General features: G+C 38.0%; 1 protein-coding gene across 4 annotated transcripts in view; it reads left to right on the top strand.

The window, feature by feature from the left end:
- Window positions 1–22,998, top strand: part of NMD3 (NMD3 ribosome export adaptor) — a 67,325-nt gene that overhangs the window by 30,143 nt on the left and 14,184 nt on the right. For 2 of the 4 annotated variants that reach the window (XM_021069741.1, XM_021069744.1), the window contains exons 15-16: window positions 181–251; window positions 669–779. In XM_021069741.1, coding sequence (XP_020925400.1) covers window positions 181–251; window positions 669–779 — 182 coding nt within the window. Of the gene's footprint in view, window positions 1–180; window positions 252–668; window positions 780–2,538; window positions 3,735–22,998 lie in introns of those variants that run through there. The other 2 variants (XM_021069743.1, XM_021069742.1) reach the window with 2 other exon arrangements.

The following is a 22,998-nucleotide window of genomic DNA, read 5'->3' on the forward strand; positions in this document are numbered from 1 at the left end:
AAGGATTTTTAAAAATCTTGTCAGATATTTAATTAACATGCGTATTTGACTTTCAGTTATTTTTTAAAGATTTTAATACTTGGAGCACATTTATTGTATAGTGCTAAAAATGGAAAAAAACCAATGTTGTACTTTCCTGGTAAAGGTGAAATATTTAAATGTTTCTTTATCCTTCTGTAGGCAATACCAGGATTTCCTTGAAGATCTTGAAGAAGATGAAGCAATTAGAAAAAATGTGAATATTTACAGAGGTTGGTATCTGAAGAGTATTTAAGTTTCATCTTCTTTATATAGATATATTACTCTAGTGTGAGTATTTTTGTATCTTAAACTTTGATTCCTTACCTGACTTTTATTGTATTCTTTACATTTGCCCCTCCCCCAAACTTGTAGAACAGTAAAACTTATGAAATTGTTTACTATACTGTATTTGATATCGTTTTTATCCTTGCATGATCTCTCAATTTGCTGACCCCTATACAACTGGATAGTTATTCATACATTTATGCAAATTTAATCATTCAGTGCATATTTAAAGGCCTGCTCTAGATATGATATTAAGAGCTCCAGATATAATATGGTTAAGTAATGGTAGTGATGGTAGGGGCAGGTATTTGCATATTTCCTATTTGTATTTATTTGAAATTCCTCTTTATATTTTTTCATAGATCCAACCATTCCTGTAGAAAGTGATACAGATGATGAAGGAGCACCTCGAATTAGTCTGGCTGAGATGCTTGAAGACCTTCATATTTCTCAAGATGCTACTGGTGAAGAAGGTGAATTGATGATGACATGATGAGATATTGTGGATGGTTTCCACATCCATAGGCTCAGGATGCTGGACAAAAAATAACTCTTACTGTCTATGCCTTCATATTGAGAAAGGAGAAATTTAGTTTTAAACCTGAAAAAATATGACTATTTTGGTTGCTCACTGTAAGTACTGAAAAAGAGTGATGGCTTTGAAGTTTTAGATAAAAAATTACGGAGAATGTAATTATTATTGATATTTAGGCCATTTTACTTAGGGAATTTTATCAGCTTTCTCTTTTATGAGACACTAGTAGTTTCACTAGTAGTACTTTAGCTCTGGTTTAAAAGCCCATAAGTTGTAATTCCTTAAATTACAAGGAATTGAATTACAATCTTCAAGCATAAAACAGGCATTTACATTCTTTTTATATTGATTACTTTAGTAAGATAGCATACGAAGAAAATAATTTTAATATGAACTAGCTATGCACTTTGATCCACTTCAAATCATTTTATGTCTTTGGGACAGGAAAGTTGGGGTTCAGTTTATCTGTAGACGATTTAGTGGAAAAGCGAATCTTTTTTTATTCATAATATTTACATCTTTAAAAGCTGATAAGCTGGGGATTATCTTTTTTTTTTGCAGAAGAAAGTATATTTAAAATATTTGTAGATTTATAGCAAAAACAGAGTATTTAAAGGTAAAATAACAATTTGTATCTGTGTTGTTTTGGACTGTGCTACCAGCTTAGTGCAGTAGCTGCTTTGTCATAAAAATGTCTTATCACTTCAAGGATTTTACTTTTAAAATTGTGGTTTACAAGTTGAGAAGGAATTATTTCTATGTAAATTTCTATCATTTAACACATCACCATCAAAAAGAATATTAGAATCTAGCATATAAATGATGAAGTAATAAAAAATAATCTTCATGCTTTATAAAACCACGCATGAATCAGATTTGAATGAGGAATGCCTTCCTCATCTTGGAAAAGCATTGGCTTGGATTTTGAAGTGTTCTGAAAATGAAGTATTAAGATCTTATTTTTGTAAGCAAAATCAGACTTACAAAGCATGCCAAAAGTAAGCTAATTCATAAATTTAATATATATCATTAAATAAGGAAATTGAGTATGTGCTGAATAGAACACTTTCCTTTTTTAAAAATTAGACTCTCTCATTCTGAAGTTATAAAGAAAGGCCTATCCTTTCAATAAAGTAGCTCCTTTTCTGTTTGCATATTTCAAGTTTTAATTTGTGATCTGTTTACTCCTTCTATGTCAAGACTTTAAAAAGTATGAAAATAAAAATGTCCTCCCCCTTTTTTGTCTCCTTGAAGTGATTATATAAGTGTCATATTTAAATTCCATGCAGTTTTCCAAAGTATAATCAGTGTTAAGTACCTGTCATATGATTTTCCCACTGAAAAATAGTTTCCCACATTAACTTTTAGTCTTACTCATTTTGATTTTGTGTCTTTATGAGTAATGAAATCTTTGGTCAAAAGAAGGCAGTGACAAGATAAGGGAATATAGCTAAAAAAAAAGCTGTTAGCCAAGAGTATGCACAGAGTTATACAGCCTTAATGAATCTATCATTTGAGAGTATAGTTCCCAGGCTTATGCATCCCAAAATATTCTTGTTGATGTCCCAGAGGGATAGGATTTGAGCATACTTGTATTAATAAAAATCACAGGACCCTGATTTAACCCAGTTTTATAAGTATGAATAATTTCTAAGTCAGTATGATGGATTTTTTTTTTTTTTTTTTTTTTTTTGTAGCCAGATCTGCACCTGGAGCTGCTGTTGTATAGGCAAAAGTCACTTGATGAACAGGGATACAGTTGAGGGGAGAGAGTTGCTTCTGTAGTTCAGAGGTTTAACAGCATTAAGCTAATTCCTTGCCACAGTAGAACCCAGAATTCCCAACTTTGTGCTTAGACACACTTCCCTGGTCAGTGCTGAGTAAGTGCTAAGAGTTTTCCCATGACTCTTTATAATTTTAGTAAATGTTTCATGTTGATTCCCATACTTTAGATAACTTGATCTGTTATTTTTAACCCGAAGAATATTTACTTTTAAAGATAATTTATTTTTAGTTTTGACATAATTTCAGACAAAAGTTGTAGAATATTCCAGAGAATTCCTGGATCTTCACTGGGATCTGCCAAATGTGAATACAACCTCATTTTCTTTTCAAAAAACTTTTTAAAAGTTTTATTGAAGTATAGTTGATTTACATCTTTTCTTCTCTTTATTTTTTTCCTGAGCCATGTAAGAGTAACCCCCTAAATGTTTTTTTCCTCCTCCAAAACAAGGAATTTGTCTTAACGTCACATTACACATGATCAAAATCAGAAAATTAACATTGACACAATATTGTTATCTGATCATTGGACCACACTGAGATTTTGTCAGTTTTCCCAACCTTAAAATCTTTTTTAGAAAAAATATCTAAGATTGTGTGTTGCATTGGGTTCCAATATCTCTTTAGACTTCTTTCCTCTGGACCAGCTCCTGAGATTTTTTTTTTTTAATGTAATTAACATTTTCAGAGAGTATATAAACCAGTTGTTTTGTAGGTTTGTCTTATGGTTTTTCTCCTGGTTAAATTTATTTTATTTATTTATTTATTTATTTATTTTAAAAGGTGGTTGATGTTTATAGTAATGGAATAGCACAGACCCTGAGGGCCTTAACTAATTGGTATTCACAAACATCCTCAGACTGAAACATCCCCTGCCACTGAAAATCATTTGTAACGAGATGAAACATTTTAGCAACAGTTATTTTTTTGCAGCAAAAGTAAACAACAGACAAACAAAGAAGGTAGAAATTAAGTAATCATAAAATGCTCCCTTGGTTTTGGAATAAAGGTATCATGGACAGCAAATGTGTGTTTGTCTATGTAATTTCCTTGCTTGCAGATTTTCAATGATTCTGCAGAATAAATCCAAGCTCCTTGGTTTGGACATAAAGCTCTTTGTTGTCTAGATGTTTTTCCTTCCATTTCCACAATTCTCAGACAATAATCTTTTTAAATGCAATTTTTAAAAATTATAGTTGATTTACATACAGTATTGTGCCAATTTCTGCTGTATAGCAAAGTGACTCAGTCATACATATATATACATTTTTTCTAATAAATTTTTTATTTCAGTTATTGTATTTTGCATCTCTGCTTGCTTAAGTTTTAAATCTTGTATTTCTTTGCTCAATATTTTCTGTAAACTATCAATCTTTGCCTCCAGTTTATTTCCAATGTCTTGCATCATCTTCAGCATCAACAGTCTAAAGTCTTTTTCCTGGAGGCTGAGAATCTCCAGATCACTAAGCTGTTTTTCTGGGGTTTTTTCTTTCTCCCTTATCTGAGTTATAGTTCTCTGTCTTTTCACTTTTATAGGTTTTTGGTGTGGTGTCCTTTTTGCAGACAATAGAATTGTAGCCTCTCTTGCTTCTTGTGTCTGCCCCCCTTGTGGCTGAAGTTCCTATCGGCAGCGGCGGGGTGGGAGGCCACTGGTGGGTGGGCCTTTGTCTCTGAATGAGATTAGAGGCAGCTGTATGCCTGGGACAGCCTGTTTACTGATGGATGGGGCTGTGATCCCACCTGGATTATTGTTTGGCCTGGGGTTTCTCAAAGCTGATAGGTGGGGCCAGATTTTCCCAAAATCGCCACCTCTTGATGTGGCCTCCTCTTTGTCTTCTGGAATAGGACACCTTTTTGGAAGTTTCCAGTCCTCTCAGCGAGGCCCTGGGGTGGGGGGCGGGGGTTGGGGGCTTATCATCCTGGGACTTTGCTGGGTCCTTGGTCCACATGGTCCTTCTGTCTCCCTACATTCTTCTCCCTGTTGAAGGTTGCTCAGCATTTGGTTGAAATTTCATTGCTTTTGTGAGAGAAGTTGAGCTCCAGTCCTTCTATTCCACCATCTCAATCCCATCTCCTGCAAGGATCCCAATCATCTCTCTCCTGGTTAAATTTAGGTTAAGCCCTTTCAGCAGGGCTACTTCAGACATAGTACTAAATTCTCAATGCACTGCATCAGGAGACGTGTGCTGTCAGTTAGCCCAGAGGTTCCCAAACATTCTTGGGTTATTATTTGGTTTTATGTTTGAAGGAATTGAAGGATTTAATCCTTTGCAATTGTTATTTTAACTTGATTTTTCTTTTTAAATACATTAACTTACAAATGATGAAGCTTATGCTCTCATTTACAGTTTTTTGAATTTTAACATGTATAGATTGTATTCGCCACTATAATCAAAATCCCAAAAAATTTCTATCATCCCTCACACCTCCTCCCCCCCAAATTCCCTTTGTTTTCAAACCCTTCACCTCTCCTTAACCCCCACCAGTGAATGACCAGTCTGTTCTCTAGCCTTACGGTTTGCTTTTTCCAAAAAATGTAAATGAAATCATATAGTAAGTGGCCTTTTGAGTATGGTTTTTTTCACTTAGCATGGTGAACTTAGATTGATCTAAGGTGTGGTATATTACAAGTTTGTTACTTTTCATTTTAAATAATATTGCATTGTATGGATATACTATAGTCTATCCATTCTCCTGTTAAGGCACATTTGAATTTCCAGATTTTGGTGATAGGTGTAAAGCTGCTGTGAACATTTGTGTACAGATTTTCATTTTACTTGGGCAAATAATTAGGGATGCAATTGTTAGATCCTTACAGTAGTTGTATATTTGACTGTTTTCCAAAGTGGTTGTGCATTTTTGCCTTCCCACTAGCAGCGTGTGAACATCTCAGTTACTGTGTGTCCTTACCACCACTTGATGGTGGTCTTTTTTTAAAACCATCCTAATAGGCAGATAGTTGTGTCCTTTTGTGGTTTTAATTTACATTTCCCTAATGGCTTATTATGTTGAATACCTTGTCATATGCTTGCTTGCTTGTTTGTTTGTTTATTTATTTATTTATTATTTGTATTTTTAGGGCCGCACCTGCAGTATATGGAAATTCCCAGGCTAGGGTTTGAATTGGAGCTCTAAGCTGCTGGCCTGTGCCACAGTGATACCAGGTCCAAGCCGCGTATGTGACCTACACCACAGTTCATGACAATGCCAGATCCTTAGCCCACTGGGCGAGGCCTGGATCAAACCTGTGTCTTCATAGATACTGGTCAGGTTCATTACCACTGAGCCACAATGGGAACACTTTGTATGCCTAATAAAGCTTATAATCTGCGTATCTTAACTAGTAGAATGGCTATTCACAACCTTTACCTGCTTGTAAAAATCAGGTTGTTTTCTTATCGATGAGTTAATTTTTCTTTTGATGCTTACTTGTGTCAGAATTGGCTAGTGGGTACCCCAGCAATCTGGCTCCTTTGTCCTTTTGACAGGTTCTTCTCCATATATTTGATTTCATTCATGGATGCTCATATCATAACATAACTCCTTGAGCAGGTTTTGTGTTTTCCTTGTTTTGGACCTATGTTCAGTCTGCTCTTGGCTTATTTTCCTAGAGACCAGTTATCCTAAAAATAGACCAATTAACTTAAAAATAAATGAGCCACAGTTGAGTCATCGTGTGAACTAAGGAATCACGAAATGCTGTCAAAAAATCTCTGAGATAGCCTATTCATTCTCAGTTCATCAATTCTGTCATGTTATTTTTTTTCTTTTTTCAGGAGTTAACTTTCTGGCTCTTATGGTAACACTATGTCAGGTTATGAAGAGACTGCCAAACTATCTTACAAAATGGCTTGCCATTCTGCATTCCCACCACCAATGTATAAGATTCTCTGTTGCTTTGCATCCTTGCCAGCATTTGATATTGTTAGCTTTTTGGATTTTAGCTATTCTAATAGGTGCGTTTGGTTGTTTCATTGTTGTTTTAATTTGCAGTTCCCTTTTGACAAAAGATGATAAGCATCTTTTCATATGCTTGTTTGCCATCTGTATATCTAGGTGTCTGTTCAGATCTTTGGCCCTTTTTTGTTTTATTTTTTTTAAATTTATTTTGTTAAAAGTGTAATTCATTTACAATGTTTAATTTCTGTTGTACAGCTAAGTGACATTTTTATTTTTTATTTTTTTGTCTTTTTTGAGCTTTGCCCTCAGCATATGGAGGTTCCCAGGCTAGGAGTCAAATTGAATTTGAGCTGTAGCCACAGGTCTACACCACAGCCACAGCAACACTGGATCCGAGCCATGACTGTGACCTACACCACAGCTCACAGTAATGCCAGATCCTTAATCCACTGATCAAGGCCAGGGATTCATGGATACTAGTCAGATTTGTTTCCACTGAGCTATGATGGGAACTCCAAAGTGACATTTTTAAATTGTTTTTTCCTTTCAGTTTTACTGAGATATAATTGACATGCAGCACTATGTAAGTTTAAAATATATATAGCATAATGATATGATTTACATACATCATGAAGTGATTATCCCAGTAAGTTTAGTGAGCCTCCATTATCTCATAAATTAAAGAAATAGAAAAAATATTAACAACTTTCATATCTAATATACAGCAGTGCTAATTATAATCTTAGGGAGTTTTAAGAGTTCTTTGTATATTTTGGATACAGGTCATTTATCAGATACGTGTTTTGGAAGTATTCATTTGTGGCTTGTCCTTAAAAATATATATGAAAATACATGTATGTAACTTACTATATATGATTTTGTAGAGGTGAGATCATACTATTTTTGTACCTTTTTTTCCTCTTTAATATCATCTTATAAACTTTTTCTAAGCTATTACAAACTTAACCATATTTAATAATAAAACAATATACCACTGGTAGATTGCAGAAATGGCCCCAATTCTTTACTCTTCCCCGTGTCCATTCCCTTTATCTGTAATTCACAATAGGACCAAATAATAAATATTTAAGGGTTTTCAGGTCATACGGTCTCTGTCACGACTACTCTGCTATTGTAGCATGGAAGAGCCATAGATAATATGTGAAGGGAAGTGTCTGTATTCTAACAAAACTTAAAAAAACATACCCCTGACATAAATTTGTAGTGCCCTTCTACTCTTCTCTGGATTTGGGTCGTGAGCATGAGGTGAACGTTCTGAGTTTAGGACTCAGGAGGGCTAGTGCCTCTGTCTTAACTGAGAACATACCTGGTTGAGTGTCGGAGGAAGTGGTACAGGTGGCACAGACCAAGTTGCTCCAGTCGCCCTGTATGAAGCCAGCCAGACCTCAGACATTGAGCAAGCCCAGCCAAGCCCAGAACTACTGAGCCAACTCCCAACTAACCTCAGACACGTGAGTGATAACGTTATGTGGCACTGAGGGTTTGTGGTTGTTGCCAGTATTATCCTGGCATTACAGTTGGTAGACTGATTTGCCGAAGTTTAATTACCCTGTCTCTGAAGTTGGTCATTGCTAGGTTTTTTCCTTTTTCCTATTCCTGTAAAAATCTGTCCATTTTGCTCATTATTTTCTTAGGAATGAAATTACTGTCAAAGAACATGTCAGAATAATCTCAGGACACATTGCAAAAATCCTTTCCAGAAAGATACCATGTGGTACAATTTTTAGGAGTGTCTCTTATACAGTCTTAGTATTCTTAATGATTGACATGTTTTCTCTTTTCACTTAATATTTTCTAGGCTTAAGTAGATGAGGCCCAGACTGCAGTGATCTGTTTGTTGAAGTTCTGTAGCAGTTACTGTCTGACTGACTTAGTTTTTATATGCTTCCTAAGTTATTTCTATTTTTTTTGGTCTTTTTGCCTTTTCTAGGACCGCTCCCACAACATATGGAGGTTCCCAGGCTAGGGGTCGAATCGGAGCTGTAGCCCCCAGCCTAAGCCAGAGCCACAGCAACGCAGGATCCGAGCCCCTACACCACAGCTCACAGCAACGCCGGATCATTAACCCACTGAGCAAGGGCAGGGACCGAACCCGCAACCTCATGGTTCCTAGTTGGATTCGTTAACCACTGAGCCACGATGGTAACTCCTATTTCTATTTTTGTATATATTTTTCTTTCTCTCTAACTGCACTGTACATTTCTTTAAGACAACATGGATACAATGCATAGGTCCTCAAATATGTAGTTAGTAGCATGATCTGATTGAACTTAGTATTTTGAAAAAATAGGTATAGGTTTGCTTTAAACAATTCTTTATGAGTCTGTCCATGAAATGAGAAAGCAAGCAGACCTTAAGGGCATTAGAGGGGCAGTAAATGGCATTTGTAGGGAGAGTTGTTCATGTTGGTCAAGAATATTTTACCTGTTTACAGAAACAAAACCTGCATCTAATTCTAAGCTCAGTAAGTTTTATGTGAGTGGTGCTAAGTAGGTAACTGCAGACGATGTTAACAGTGTTAATAACACTGTTGTAGTGTTCACACAAACTGTTCGTTTTAACACACTGTAAATTGTCTTCTTCCCCCAGGGTACTTTATTGTATATAATAGCACAAATGCTATTTGTAAATGATCATGTGGACAGAGAAGTACAAATGACCTACACAGAGAAAGTAACCTATAATCAGAAGGATAAACTGTTGGGCAGTGTTCAAGAAGTGTAAAATAATATAAGTCTTCCTGTATCTATACATTTGGATCAGAATAATATTGAGGGGCTCACAACTTGACAGAGGCTGAGATAAATCAGTGTTCATCTGAATTCTAGGGTGTCAGCATAAAAGAAAGCTGTAGAAGTCTCTGTGGAGTGTTACAAGACAGATTCCTGGGTAGTGACACTGAATAGTCTGGAATGTGGAATTCTGTGTTTCACAGAGGATATTAAAAATATGTGTTCTGATTGTAGAGTTCCATTTTGGCATTTTGCCTTTTATTTTGTGAGACTCTGATTCTAGGTAAATTCTGTAATATTGCAAAAAGTTTGTTTGGGGTCGTTTCCCCAGTCCCTTACTCTTTGCCTTCCCTAGTCATGTTTCCTTTTCTCTCTTTTCATAGGAGATGGTCTGATATTCATTGTAAGGGACAATAAGTAGTTATGGAGTAAAATGTTACTCCTGGGAGTATTTTCATTTTTGTTAGGGACCAGAGGCTTAAGCAAAGCATGTCAGATGGAGGAAATATTTTGGGAGATTTCAGGTCTTCTGAGTGTGGTAGATTAAATTGTTGCACACAAGTCTTAATTCCTCTGTAAGTAACATATACCCTTATATTTCCCCAGTCTTCATGGTGGAGTGTATTTCTTTGCCCCTTAACTGTGGGTATGGTTGTGTGACTTGCTTTGGCATTGGGATGTCAGTGGATATGGTAAGAAGATATCCACTTGCTTATTTGCACATGTTCCCATCCTTCTGTCTTTACTATGAGAAGAAATACCCTGGGTAAACACTGCCTCCTCAGCTGAGCTCAGCATGGATCATTTTAAGCAGTGTCACCCTAAACAACTGTTAAGCCCCTGAGTGCAATAGTAATTGACTATTGTTAAGCCATTGAGTTTTGGGGTGGTTTCTTATGGAGCATTATTGGCAATACCTAACTGATAGTTTCTACATCTTTAAAATTCATTTCATTAAGTAGTTGTTGATGGATAATTGCTTTGCTGATTATAGAAATAGTCAACCTCCCTTCCCCCAATCATCAGAGAGGGTTAAAGTTAAGGTCATAGTGGATATATTCCTATAGATTCCTTAAAGCAGCCTGGCTTTCACTGCTACTTTCACTGTTGTTGTGGGCGGGTACAAAAATTTTATTGGGTTCATTCTCATGCATTCTCCTTTCTTACCTGTATTATAGGTTTTACTGGTTTAAATAATGGTACCTTGGGCAGCTGGAGGAGGCCAAGAAGACCTAGTTGCAATTGTTCCCAACTGTGCTTCAGGCTAGCAGCTTCACTTTTAGATATTTGGTTTTCATGTAAGATTTGTTAGGAGAAAAAGATTTTTTTTTTTTTTTTTTTTTTGTCTTTTTGCCATTTCTGGGGCTGTTCCCGCAGCATATGGAGGTTCCCAGGCTAGGGGTCGAATCGAAGCTGTAGCCTCCGGCCTACACCAGAGCCACAGCAACACGGGATCTCAGCCGCGTCTGCGACCTACACCACAGCTTATGGCAACACCGGATCGTTAACCCACTGAGCAAGGCCAGGGACTGAACCCGCAACCTCATGGTTCCTAGTCTGATTCATTAACCACTGCGCCACGACGGGAACTCCCGAAAAAGATATTTTTAAGAAAATGAAAAGAATTTTGCCTATGAACAAACCTGTGCATTCATACCATGGGATATTATTCATCAGTAATAAGAAATGAACTATTGACACCCATAACTTGGATGGATTGCAAAGGAATTATGCTGAATGAAAAAAGCCAATCTAGCTTTTTGAAACAAATTTATAAATGGAGATCAGCTTAGTGACTGCCAGGGTTTAGGGATGGGGCTGTGTGCAGAGGTTGGATTTAGCTATAAAGAGCTTTTTGGTGGTGGAACAGTCTCCGTGTTTTGATTGTGGTGATAATCACATGAAATTACACAGGTGATAAAATTGCAGACAGACAGATACACGTAACACACATGCTTATAAAACTGACAAAATCTGAATAAGCTCTGTGGATTGTCTCAGTGTCAGTTTCCTGGTTTTGATCCTGTACTATAGTTATGCAAGATGTCACCATAGTGGAAGGATAGGTGAAGAATCCACAAAAACTGTATGTCATTTGTGTGTGTGTGTGTGTGTGTGGTACTTCCTGTGAGTATATAATTATTTCAGAGTTAAAAGGTAAGAATTAAAAGCATTGCTATGTATAAGAGCTAATATTAGAGGGAAAAAATAATTCTTCCTTTAATAAATCAAATAAGTCATTACAACAAATAATAATCAGGTGGTTAATTTGAAAGAAATATAAGTGAATATTGACACATTTTATTGAGCAATTTATTTGTTCCTAATAAAAGTTAGTGTGACAGAAGTGAGGGTGCATGTGTGTGCGTGTATTGTTTACTTGGTTCCATCTAATGGAATTCATTTATAGGAGTTCCTCAAAAGGACCCATTGTTATTCCTGATATTAGCAAAAGGGAAGAGGAGAATATTAGGTAAGGGAAAAGAGAAGAAAGGGTCTTCATTTTATGAGGTTATTATTACACAGAAGGCAACTAATGAAAAGACTGGCAATTTTCAGTTTTGGCAATCCAGTTTGTGTTAGGAAAATAAAAGCAGTTTTCCTTTCATTAGGAATGTTCAGAGCTGTAAATGTTCACAGCAACATTCTCCTTTGTTGTCAGATATTTGGAGATAAACTGAAGCTCACAGGAGTTGGATTAAGACTTACTGAGGGAAAAAAATCATCTAATAGCCCTTAGCCTTGGACTCTAACCTAGTTCAGTAATGATAACATCTCTAGTGTCCTATACTGTTTACCTCGTAGTTCTATGATTTGAGAATTTCTAGTGCAAACAAGAAAATAGAAAATCCTTTTTTTAAAAAAGGATTTTTAAAGATTGTGATATGAATGTCTTGGAACTTCTTTCAGTTATTATAAAATATGGAGTTCCCGTCGTGGCTCAGCAGAAATGAATCTGACTAGCATCCATGAGGACACAGGTTCAATCCCTGGCCTTGCTCAATGGGTTAAGGATCCAGCATTGCTGTGAGCTGTGGTGTAGGTCACAGATGTGGCTTAGATCTGGTGTTGCTATGGCTGCAGTATAGGCTAGTAGCTACAGCTCCAATTCAACACCTAGTCTGGGAACCTCCATATGCTGTGGGTGTGGCCTTAAAAAAAAAAAAAAAAAGTTGATGGAGTTCCCATTGTGTGGCTCAGCAGTAATGAACCTGACTAGTATCCATGAGGATGTGGATTCAATCCCTAGCCTCTCTAAGTGGGTTAAGGATCTGGGGTTGCTGTGGCTGTGGTGTAGGCCAGCAGCTGTAGCTCTGATTCAAGCCCTAGCCTGGGAACTTCCATATGCCATGGGTGCGGTCCTAAAGAGAAAAAAAAAAAGTTTATGATGCAAAACAATCCAACATGGATGACAGTTCTGATATATTTACCAGTCTGGCACTTCCGACTGACTCAACCATGGAAAGTTTAGCATCAGAGCTGTAGTGTGATATGTGGAACCATATTTGTCCCAAGCATATGGATGAGTCTTTGAAGGAAAGGAGATTGGTCGTGTCCTTTATCGTATTCTTATTTTTTTGTTTTTCTTTTTCTAAAGTATGAGGATGCAAAATAAATATTTACTTAAAAGGCCTGTGGGCATACTCAGCAGTCTTTACCCTATAATTTCTTTCTTTGTTTTAAAATATGGCATCATGTGGAAATATAGTTTTACTCTACTTATATGTGTGAAAGGAAATGTAGACTATAGTTAAGTGCATAGGCCCAGGAGTCAGACATCCTGAATTCAGGTCCCAGCTATGATCTTCAGGCAAATACTTCCCTTCTCTGACTCAGTCTCCTTTATCTATAAAATGGGAATTCATTTGTTTAAAATTGTGGGTTCCCAGTATTGTGAGAATTTTTCAGATGGCCTGTACTCTCTGTATTATATAAAGGGGCTGGAAGTGTAAAAAGGAAGACAAATGGGCCTGGAGCAGTAAAAAGGAAGACGATGCAGTACTCAGAGATCAGAGTGTAGATGCTGCCATCTTTAAATTGACCTGCTGCTGTACTCTTGAAGGCACAGAGGCCAGCCTGGCTCTGAGAAAGAGGTGTCACTTAACTAAAGGGTGCTGCCTCTGCCAGGGCTGCTCATCTGGAACCCATTTCCGTAGCAGCAAGAGTGTCTGCCAGCAACTGTCACACACTGGGAGCCAAGGCCTTCTCTTTCTTCAGCTTCCTCAATTCCTTTCAGTGCCTGACAGGAAGCCACCTGGTGAGAGAGCCTAGAAATATAGTTTGATTTTTCCCAGCCCCAGATTTTCAGAGTAGCATACAGAAAGGTAGGTGGGGTGAAAAATAACAGGTGACTAACTTGTGCAAAGACTATGTATCTGCACATATCTTCTATAATCAGTAACTGTGTCTCTAGGAAGGAGAACTTGGGGATTGAGCACAGCAGTGGAAGGATATATTAATTTTACTCCTTGTCTTTTGGGCTTTGTTTTTCTTTCTTTATTTAGCCTTTTTTTTTTTTTTTTTTTTTTTTTTTTTTTTTTTTTTTTTTAAGGGCTGCACCCACAGCATATGGAAGTTCCCAGGCTAGGGGTCAGATCCCTGACCCACTGAGTGGGACCAGGGATTGAACCCACATCCTCATGGATACTAGTCAGATTTGTTACCACTGTGTCACAATGGGAACTCCTGGGCTTTGTTTTTAATGCCTTTTAATGTCACAGAATTGAATTGATTATACTCATTTCATGACACATTGATTTTGGTTCATGCAAATAATCATGCCCATTCTTTTTTCCATTATCATCCATGCCATATATGTCTATCTGCCATACTTTTATGTAGATACATTGAAATTCTTGAAAGTACATGATGTTATTCATGGGTTAAATGTAAGTAAATGCTGTTGTGCTAAAAACTTTTTACACTTAGCATTAGGTTTTTGAAATTTTGGAACCGTGTTGCTGTATATAAATTTGATTCACTATTTTTTGTGGGATGATATTCTACCAAATGCATATATCATTCGTTCTTTTCTCATCTGTTTTCCCATTGATGGGCATCTAAGTTTCCTGTGATTATCTTGCATATAATGCTGCAATGAAGTTTTATTTCATATCGATCTGTTTAGAGTTTCTGAAGTATATATCCAGGGTGGTAAAGCAACCTCTAAATGGCTCCCTGTTCCTAATATGCCCTTGTTTAATTTCCTCCTCTTTGCTGTGGTCTGGGCCTAGTGATTCTCTTCTAATGAATAGAAATTGGCAGTTGTGATGCGATATCACTTCTAGGATTAATTTCTTAAAGATCTGTGATTTTTTTTTTTTTCCCTTAGTAGGGCCACACCTGAGGCATATGGAAGTTCCCAGGCTAGGGGTTGAATCAGAGCTGTAGCTGCCAGCCTGCTGAACACAGCCACAGCAATGCAGGATCCAAGCTGCATCTGTGACCTATGCTGAAGTTTGTGGCAAGGCTGGATTCTTAACCCCCTGAGCAAGGCCAGGGATCAAACTCACATCCTCATGGATACTAATCAGATTCTTAACCTGCTGAGCCACAGTGAGAACTCCTAAGATCTATGACTTCTATCTTGTCATTTCTCATTGTCTCTTTGGGGGAAGCAACCCATTGTGAACTATCCAGTGGAGACTCTGACCAATAGCCAGCAAGACGCTGAGGTCTGGCAACACCTTTGTGAGTGAGCTTGAAGCAGATGCTTCCCCAGTTACCCTTGAGGTAACTGTAGCCCTAGCTGACCCTTGACTGCAACCTGTTGAGAGACCCTACTCAGAGGCACCCAGCTAAACCATATCTGGATTCCTGACCCACGGAAATTTGAAATAATAAATGTTTGTCCATGGAGTTCCTGTCGTGGCACAGCCGAAACAAATCTAACTAGGAACCATGAGGTTGCAGGTTCAATCCCAGAAGGTCGCAGATGCAGCTCGGATCTGGTGTTGCCATGCTCTGGTGTAGGCCAGCAGCTATAGCTCTGATTAGACCCCTAGTCTGGGAACCTCCATATGCCGTGGGTGTGGCCCTAAAAAGACAAAAGACAAAAAATAATGATAATAAAGGTTTGTCCAGTTAAGCCTCCAAGTCTTGGGTAATTTGTTACACTACAATAAATAACTAATATGCTGAGGAATGTGAATGTTGGGTTGTGGGATATATGCATACTTAACTAAGTGCTGCCAGATTTCTTTCTTTCTTTCTTTTTTTTTTTTTTTTTTTTGTCTTTTTGCCTTTTCTTGGGCCGCTCCCATGGCATATGGAGGTTCCCAGGCTAGGGGTCGAATCGGAGCCTACGCCAGAGCCACAGCAACGCGGGATCTGAGCTGCGTCTGCAACCTACACCACAGCTCACGGCAACGCCGGATCGTTAACCCACTGAGCAAGGGCAGGGACCGAACCCTCAACCTCATGGTTCCTAGTCGGATTCATTAACCACTCACTGCGCCACGACGGGAACTCCAGATTTCTTTCTTAATAGCAATACTTGAGGGCTTCTGTTTCACTAGCACTTGCTAGTATCAGACTTTATAAATAATTTTTTTGCTAACCTGATAGATATAAAGTGACATCTCATTTTAATTATATTTTTTGATAACATGCGGAATATCCTTTCAGATCCCTTTTTTGGTTAGTACTTATTCATATTCTCTGCTTCTTTGATTTTTCTGTCTTCTGTTGAGTTGATAAAATGTGTAATACAATAACCCTTATTGGTTTTGGGCATTGCAGATTCTTTACTAATTTTATTAATTGTTAAATTTGTGAATAATGTCCTTCATTAAACAGAAGTATGTAAATGTGATGTAGTTATAACCATAGATTCTTTCTCATCAGGGTTTGTGCTTCATTGACTCTTGTTCAGGCAAAACTGCTGATACCTATAATTTAGACTTACTGAATAAATAAAAGTCTTCTCATTAACAACTATTAGATGGATTTAAGTGGGTTTTAAAATAAGGACAAACACTGCTCTCTTGTTGTCCATTGCATTTGAATTTGCTTTGCAACACCACTGTCAAGTACTGTTTTAAATATTTTACATATAATGTGGTAACTTAACACATTCACAAATCTGGATAAAGATGAAATGTGGCCATGTGGTAAGTGACCTGAGTTAGGTTGATAGGAGAACCTAGTAGGAGTGCGTTAATGCATTGGCCCTCAAATTATAGAAACTGTAAGATAAAGTATGTTGTAAAATAATAAAATGTATTTTTGTATTTTTTTAAAAAGCCCCAAACTCTTAAATAATAATTTTAGCTTTATTTTTTGTCTTTTTTTTTTTTTTTTTTTTTTTTTTTAGGGCTGCACCCGTGGCATATAGAGGTTCCCAGGCTAGGGGTCTAACAAGAGCTACAGCTGCTGGCCTATGCCACAGCCACAGCAACGCCAGGTCTGAGCCGGGTCTATGATCTACACCACAGCTCACGGCAACATCAGATCCTTAAGCCACTGAGTGAGGCCAGGGATTGAATCCGCAACCTCATGGTTCCTAGTCAGATTCATTTCCACTGTGCCATGACGGGAACTCCTAATTTTAGATTTAGATGTCCACCAGATGGCACCAGTGCATGGTAAGTACTTAGGAAAATTTGAAGCATTATTCTCACACTTATCCTAAAATCTGTTGAAGTAAGAATGTATTAATGTTACAATTAAGGAGATAATTTGGGCTCTTTACCAGTTAGTCTTCAAGGAACCGTTTCTGAGGCTCCAGGTTGGGTGAGATGTCCTTCTGTAATTTTCACTTGGGGTGGAGATGGGGACAGTTTTAGTCTTACTAGGTCATGAATAGTAGGGCTTTTATTTTTCTAGTAATCATTAGGTTAGGAGTTAATGCCACATTTGGGAGAAGTAAAATCTAAAATGTGAACTTTCCAATTTAAACGTATCTTTCAATGCTTATAAAACCTGCAGGTTTGGGAAAATACTGGAAATAAACATTTCATTGCTTTAATTTTACATATTGAGTTGATAATGAAAAAATGGCCAAGATTATCCACCTCATTCACTGAACTAATCTGTAAATCCCCTTTCCTTTTAGGAAGTAAGCATGGAGGATTTTATAGATCTCGAAAAAGAAATATGAATTAATATATCCAAGGACTTATAAAAGTAACTTCCAAGCAACAATCTGTACTACAAATATAAAACTTTCATCCCATTTATCCTGAATGGTACCAATGACTCAGGCTTTGTGTCTGTCATGTTCGAGTGTCCTAGAAAAGTTTTTCTTTTTTTTTTGATAGGCAAGAAATAGATTTATACAGTAGGATGCTTGTGAGAGATAAAAGCTGGCAGGCAAGGAAGCTCTGCCAAGTGTCCTAGAAAAGTTTCTAGGGGCTCCCTCCCTCTTGTCTTTGGAGACATGGTATCTTTTCTGTATTACTGATACTTTAAGAGGCCCAGCCAAGTGTCAGGCTTTCATCCTGGGAAAACATCTCAGCACCGCCTCTATTGCTGTTCATTTGTGGTAGGTACTCAGTATGTTTTCACTATTGAATTCACTTTTTAAAAATGATCAATATCAGTATTTCCCAAAGTGTAATTAGTGAAATGGTAGTCCTTCAAAAGCTACTTGGGAAGTATTCTGTGATTAAGCAGTGGCAAACTGTTTTCCTTAGCACAGCTCATAGTAATGTGTTGAAGACTCTTTGAAGCCCCACAGCCTTGATTCTCAGTGAAGTCACATTGCCCCAATGAGACATTTAATAAATTGTAAAATTTTTTTTACAAACTTGACAACAAAGTCTTTGTTGTCACTCCACTTGGCCCAGAGGTCATAGGCGCTAGATAGCCTGCAGTGCATTGTCAGTCCTGGAAAAGCTAGAGTTGTCCCTTGCTCCATGGGACTTAACTCTTGTCCTTGTAGCTTTAAAAGCTGCTTATAATTAAGCTTAAGACCTAACTCTGTTTTACAGATAAACACAAAGTAGTTATGATTTATACAAAGTAGACAATGTCTTAGGAGCACAATGACCATGTAACTTAAGGGAAGATTGTATTTTGTTTTGTTTGGAGCTTTACCAAGAATTGTTTACTGTTTCAGAAAAAGACATCATGAGCAAACATAACTGGTTAGTTAAGTGAGTCTGATACATTACAACTGTTGTAGCCTATTTGTAGCCATTTTATCATGGTTTTCCTCATGGATTTGAGTGTCTTGACTACCTGTGTCTTTTGGTTTAGTCATTCCCAAGGTTTACATGTTAAAATACACATTATGTTATTGTTGATCTTTTTGGAATTTACTTTTTGATAGGGTATACCTATCTATGAATTTTGTTGCAGGATGGTAAAGGAGGTTTTTCAAATATGTTTACAACAAGGGCATATTGGATCTCAAGGGGTTAGGAACTACTATCCTAAGTGGAAAAAACTGGAGGATTTTCTTGATCCAGCATTTGCTAAATTAATTTAGTAATAGAAACTTTATTTTGTGTAACATCTGTTTAAGGAGAGCTATACTAATAGTCTGTCATTAATGAAACTTTTTACAGCACTTTCTACTTCTCAAAATGCCTTCACATGCCCTTTTTCAACTTATTTTTACAACATTTTTTGAAGTGTATAGCATTTTGTAGATGAAACAACAAGAAAGAATTCAGGTGACTCCCTGTAGGTCACTCAGAGGTCTGTGGCAGAGCCTAGATGAAAGGCCTGATTCCTAGATCCATGCCCTTTGTACATCTTATGGCTCTGAAATTTTGCTAATCTTAGCACAGCTTCTCTCCACTTCTCTGTGCTTCTGTAGCCTGGGAGTATGTGGGCAGGGAGGATGTTGAGCCCTGTGTCAGAGCAGCACTGGGGTAGATAAAGCATTCCTGCAATAAGGGACTGAACATCCAGTCTGAAATGTACTGGTTTCTTATATCCCGATTCCTACTTTTTGTTGCCTGCCTTTGAGTTCATCACCATTCTTTTGTTTCTAGATCAACAGAGTGATCAAGGGAAGGGGAGAGAAAATGAAACTGCAGCTCACTGGTTAAAACTAGCAGATGGAGTGTGGATTTTGTGATTTAGCATTGCTTGGTATTACTTTGTTTTCCCATTATTTTCTGTTTTTCCTCAGGCTTGTGGTTAGTATTTGCTTAACCAACTCAAGTTGAGATTATAGGCCTATAGGATGTCTTTTGTGTGTGTGTGTGTATATATCTCAATGAATTTATTACATTTATAATTGCACAATGATAATCACAACCCAATTTTATAGCATTTCCATCCCAAACCCCCAGCGCATCTCCCCATGTCCCAGGATGTCTTTATTCTTAAGAGGAAATAATGGCAAATAGCTCTTACATGTCAGACATGGTTGTAAGTGCCTTATGTACATTAATTCATGTAATCCTTAGAAAATCTTTGAGGTAGTAATAGTATCATACCCATTCAAATGAGAAAACTGAGGCAAAGAGGGTTAAATCACAAGGTTACACAGCCTTGTAAGTAGCTTTTCTATTTCAAGGCTTAGCTCAAATTTTGCTTTTTTTCTCCCTATAGGCTCCCAACTTTAACAGAATAAATTACTCCATAAAGTGCTGTGTGTGTGCTCATAGGTTTTTTTTTTTTTTTTTTTTTTTTTTTTTTTTTTTTTTTTTTTTTGGTCTTTTTGCCATTTCTTGGGCCACTCCCACGGCATGTGGAGGTTCCCAGGCTAGGGGTCTAATCAGAGCTGTAGCCTCCGGCCTATGCCAGAGCCACAGCAACACGGGATCCAAGCCACGTCTGTGACCTACACCACAGCTCACGGCAACACTGGATCCTTAACCCGCTGAGCAAGGCCAGGGATCAAACCTGCAACCTCACGGTTCCTAGTGGGATTCGTTAACCACTGAGCCGCAATGGGAACTCCCTGCTCATAGTTTTTTATCCATAACTCTAGTGAAACTCTTAACACACAGAAATCTAAAATGTGTTTGCCTTTGTGCTTAAAGGGAGCTGTGAACTTTTCTTGAGAGTAAAGATTTTGTGTAAGTCATTTCATCTCTTTATATGTTTGCAAGGTTTTGCACCATGATGGGAACAGTACATGTTTATTAACTTCAATTCCTTTAAAGGACAGTAAGATGGAGATCAATGACAATACCACTATTTTCCTAATTATTCAACATATTTATTGAAAACCTACTAACATACTAGACACTGGCATGCCCTGAAGAGGCAGTTATGGATAAGACACACATAATTCTTATCTCTAAGGAGCTTGCAGTATTCTCTACTTTCATGCTTTGGTCTTTCAGTTTATTTCTGCTGTTCCCAATAAATCAGTTGTTGCTTCTGGTGGTGGTGAGCTGAGCCACTCTGTCTTACACACCAAGGGCATGGGAAGATGCTGCCAGTGGTGATGGAAGAGGCAGCAGTCAGTATGGCAGAATCGCGCCCTCCTTCTGACAGCACTCATGATAATAGTAGCATGTGCAGCCATCATGTACCGTTGCTCAGTTCTTCCCAAGGTGAATGTTAGCTCAGTGGGAGTCTTGTGCATCTGGCTAATGACTAGTTTGGTCCTGGGAGCCTAGGCTCAATCTCCTGGAGTAGATACTCAGGATGAATGGAGCCAGAAAATAAAGAGGGTATCAAATCAGAGAAGCCAAGTCCATTTCAGAGCCAAAGGAAAAACATGTAATGGATAATGAGGGAAAATGTTCGAAGTTTAGAGGCAATATTGCATGCAAGTGAAGCTGGGAATTGTAGGAAAGGAACTGGAGGTTAAGTGTTAGGAGGTCAGAGGAGCCAAGAATTTGTGGTAAAGAAAACTGGGATGTCAAGGTTTTTCCATTAATGAATTGCTTATCTTGCTGAAAGATTTAGGGCTGGGCTTTTGGGGGAGTGATGTCAGCCAAGCGGCTGAATAAAAGGCCCCTCATTTTGTGTCCTTTCCCCAACAATAACGATTTGGCATCCATTCAGGGGAAAAAGTGCCTTTGTGGAAGTTATGGGATCTAGCCCCATCAGCCAAGGGATCCAGGAGGAGTCTTGCCCACTAGTGCATCAGATCCTTGGTCCTGGCTCTAAACCCTGAAATGACCTGTGAACCAGATCCAGCCCTTCTCAGCTACAGTCCAGGAGTCCCTGGAAAATACTATCTTAGTCACCCATGATCAAGAGAGTGCCTTTGTGGAAGTCATATTTTCCAGTGGAGAAATTTTAGAACACCACTGGACTAAAGCATATGAGTTTGGATCATTGGAGTAGGTAAGAGGAAGAGTTTGACTTTACCTGCATCACCCCAAACCCAAGAAGGCGCTGCGTAGGGCCAAGAGAGATCTTCTCAGGCTGTGACTTTTCCTGTGAGGGAAAGTGAGAGTGTGTGAATGAGTACTTGTTTCCCCTGCCTCTCAAAGAGGCTCATTTCTCAGATCTTCTAGAGTACTGAGTTGTGAACTGCCTGAGTGGGCAGGTTCAGGTGAAGACTGGGAGGGCAGCAGATTGGACTCTTTTAGGGCATCAAAGGGACATAGATCCTACTAACTGTGTTGCAGACTCCATATAGAAGCTTGCCCATGAGCCACTGGGGGCACCTTGCCAGCAGATCCCCATAAGTGGCCTATTGGCACCTCCAGTGCTCTGCATGCTTCATCCCCCTCTCCCTCACCTTGATGGCTCCTGGTGGGAGCAAGAGTGTGCTTTGGCAAATGGCTAGTGAGCATGTGCAGAATGTTGACCAGAATTTGTGGGCCATGGAGAGCCTACAAACTTGAGTTTTAGTGCCACATTTGTAAAAACGAAAGAGAGTCATTAGCACCCAGCCTGGTATGTTGCAGGATCAAGAGAAGGCATACTGGCATACTTCATTTTTTTGTACATTGCTTTACTGCACTTTGCAGTTATTGTGTTCTTTACAAATTGAAGATTTGTGGCAACCTTGTGTTGAGCAAGACTATTTGTGCCATTTTTTGAACTTTTGCTCAGTTTGTGTCTCTGTCATATTTTGGTAATTCTCATAAAATGGTGATCAGTGGTCTTTGATGTTACTATAATAATTGTTTTGGGGAGTCATGAACTGTGCCCATATAAGAATGGCCAGCCTAGGCAATTGTTGAAATAACAACAAAGGATTTTGAATATTACATATATTACATAAACTTAGTTGATAAAGCAATGGCAGGGTTTGAGAGAATTCCAATTTTGAAAGAAGTTCTATTGTGGGTAAAATGCTATCAAATAGCATTGCAGGTGACAGAGAATCACTTTGAAAAGTCAATCAGTGTGGCAAACTTCATTGTCTTATTTTAAGAAATTGACACAGCCATCCCAACTTTCAGCAACTACCTCTCTGATAAGTCAGCAGCCATCAACATTGGGGCGAGACCCCCCTCGCCAGCAAAAGGATTACAACTTGCTAAAGATGGTGGTTAGTATTTTTTAACAATATTTTAAAATTAAGATATGTATGTTTTTTAGATTTAATGCTCTTGGACACTTACTAGACTACAGTGTAGTGTAGACATAACTTCTATATGCATTGGAAAAAATTCATGTGACTTGCCTTATTGCAATATTTACTTTATTGTGGTGGTTTGGAACTCAGTATCTTCAAGGTATGCCTATAAATTAAGAATTCTTAGAGTTCCCATTTTGGCTCAGCAGGTTAAGAACCCGACTAGCATCTATGAGGTTTTGGGTTTAATATCTGGCATCACTCAGTGGGTAAGGATCTGGTGCTGCCATGAGCTGTGGGGTAGGTCACAGATGCAGCTTGGCTCCTGCATT

The sequence above is a fragment of the Sus scrofa genome, chromosome 13 (genome assembly GCF_000003025.6).
Source record: "Sus scrofa isolate TJ Tabasco breed Duroc chromosome 13, Sscrofa11.1, whole genome shotgun sequence".
In the NCBI taxonomy this organism is placed as follows: Eukaryota; Metazoa; Chordata; class Mammalia; order Artiodactyla; family Suidae; genus Sus; species Sus scrofa.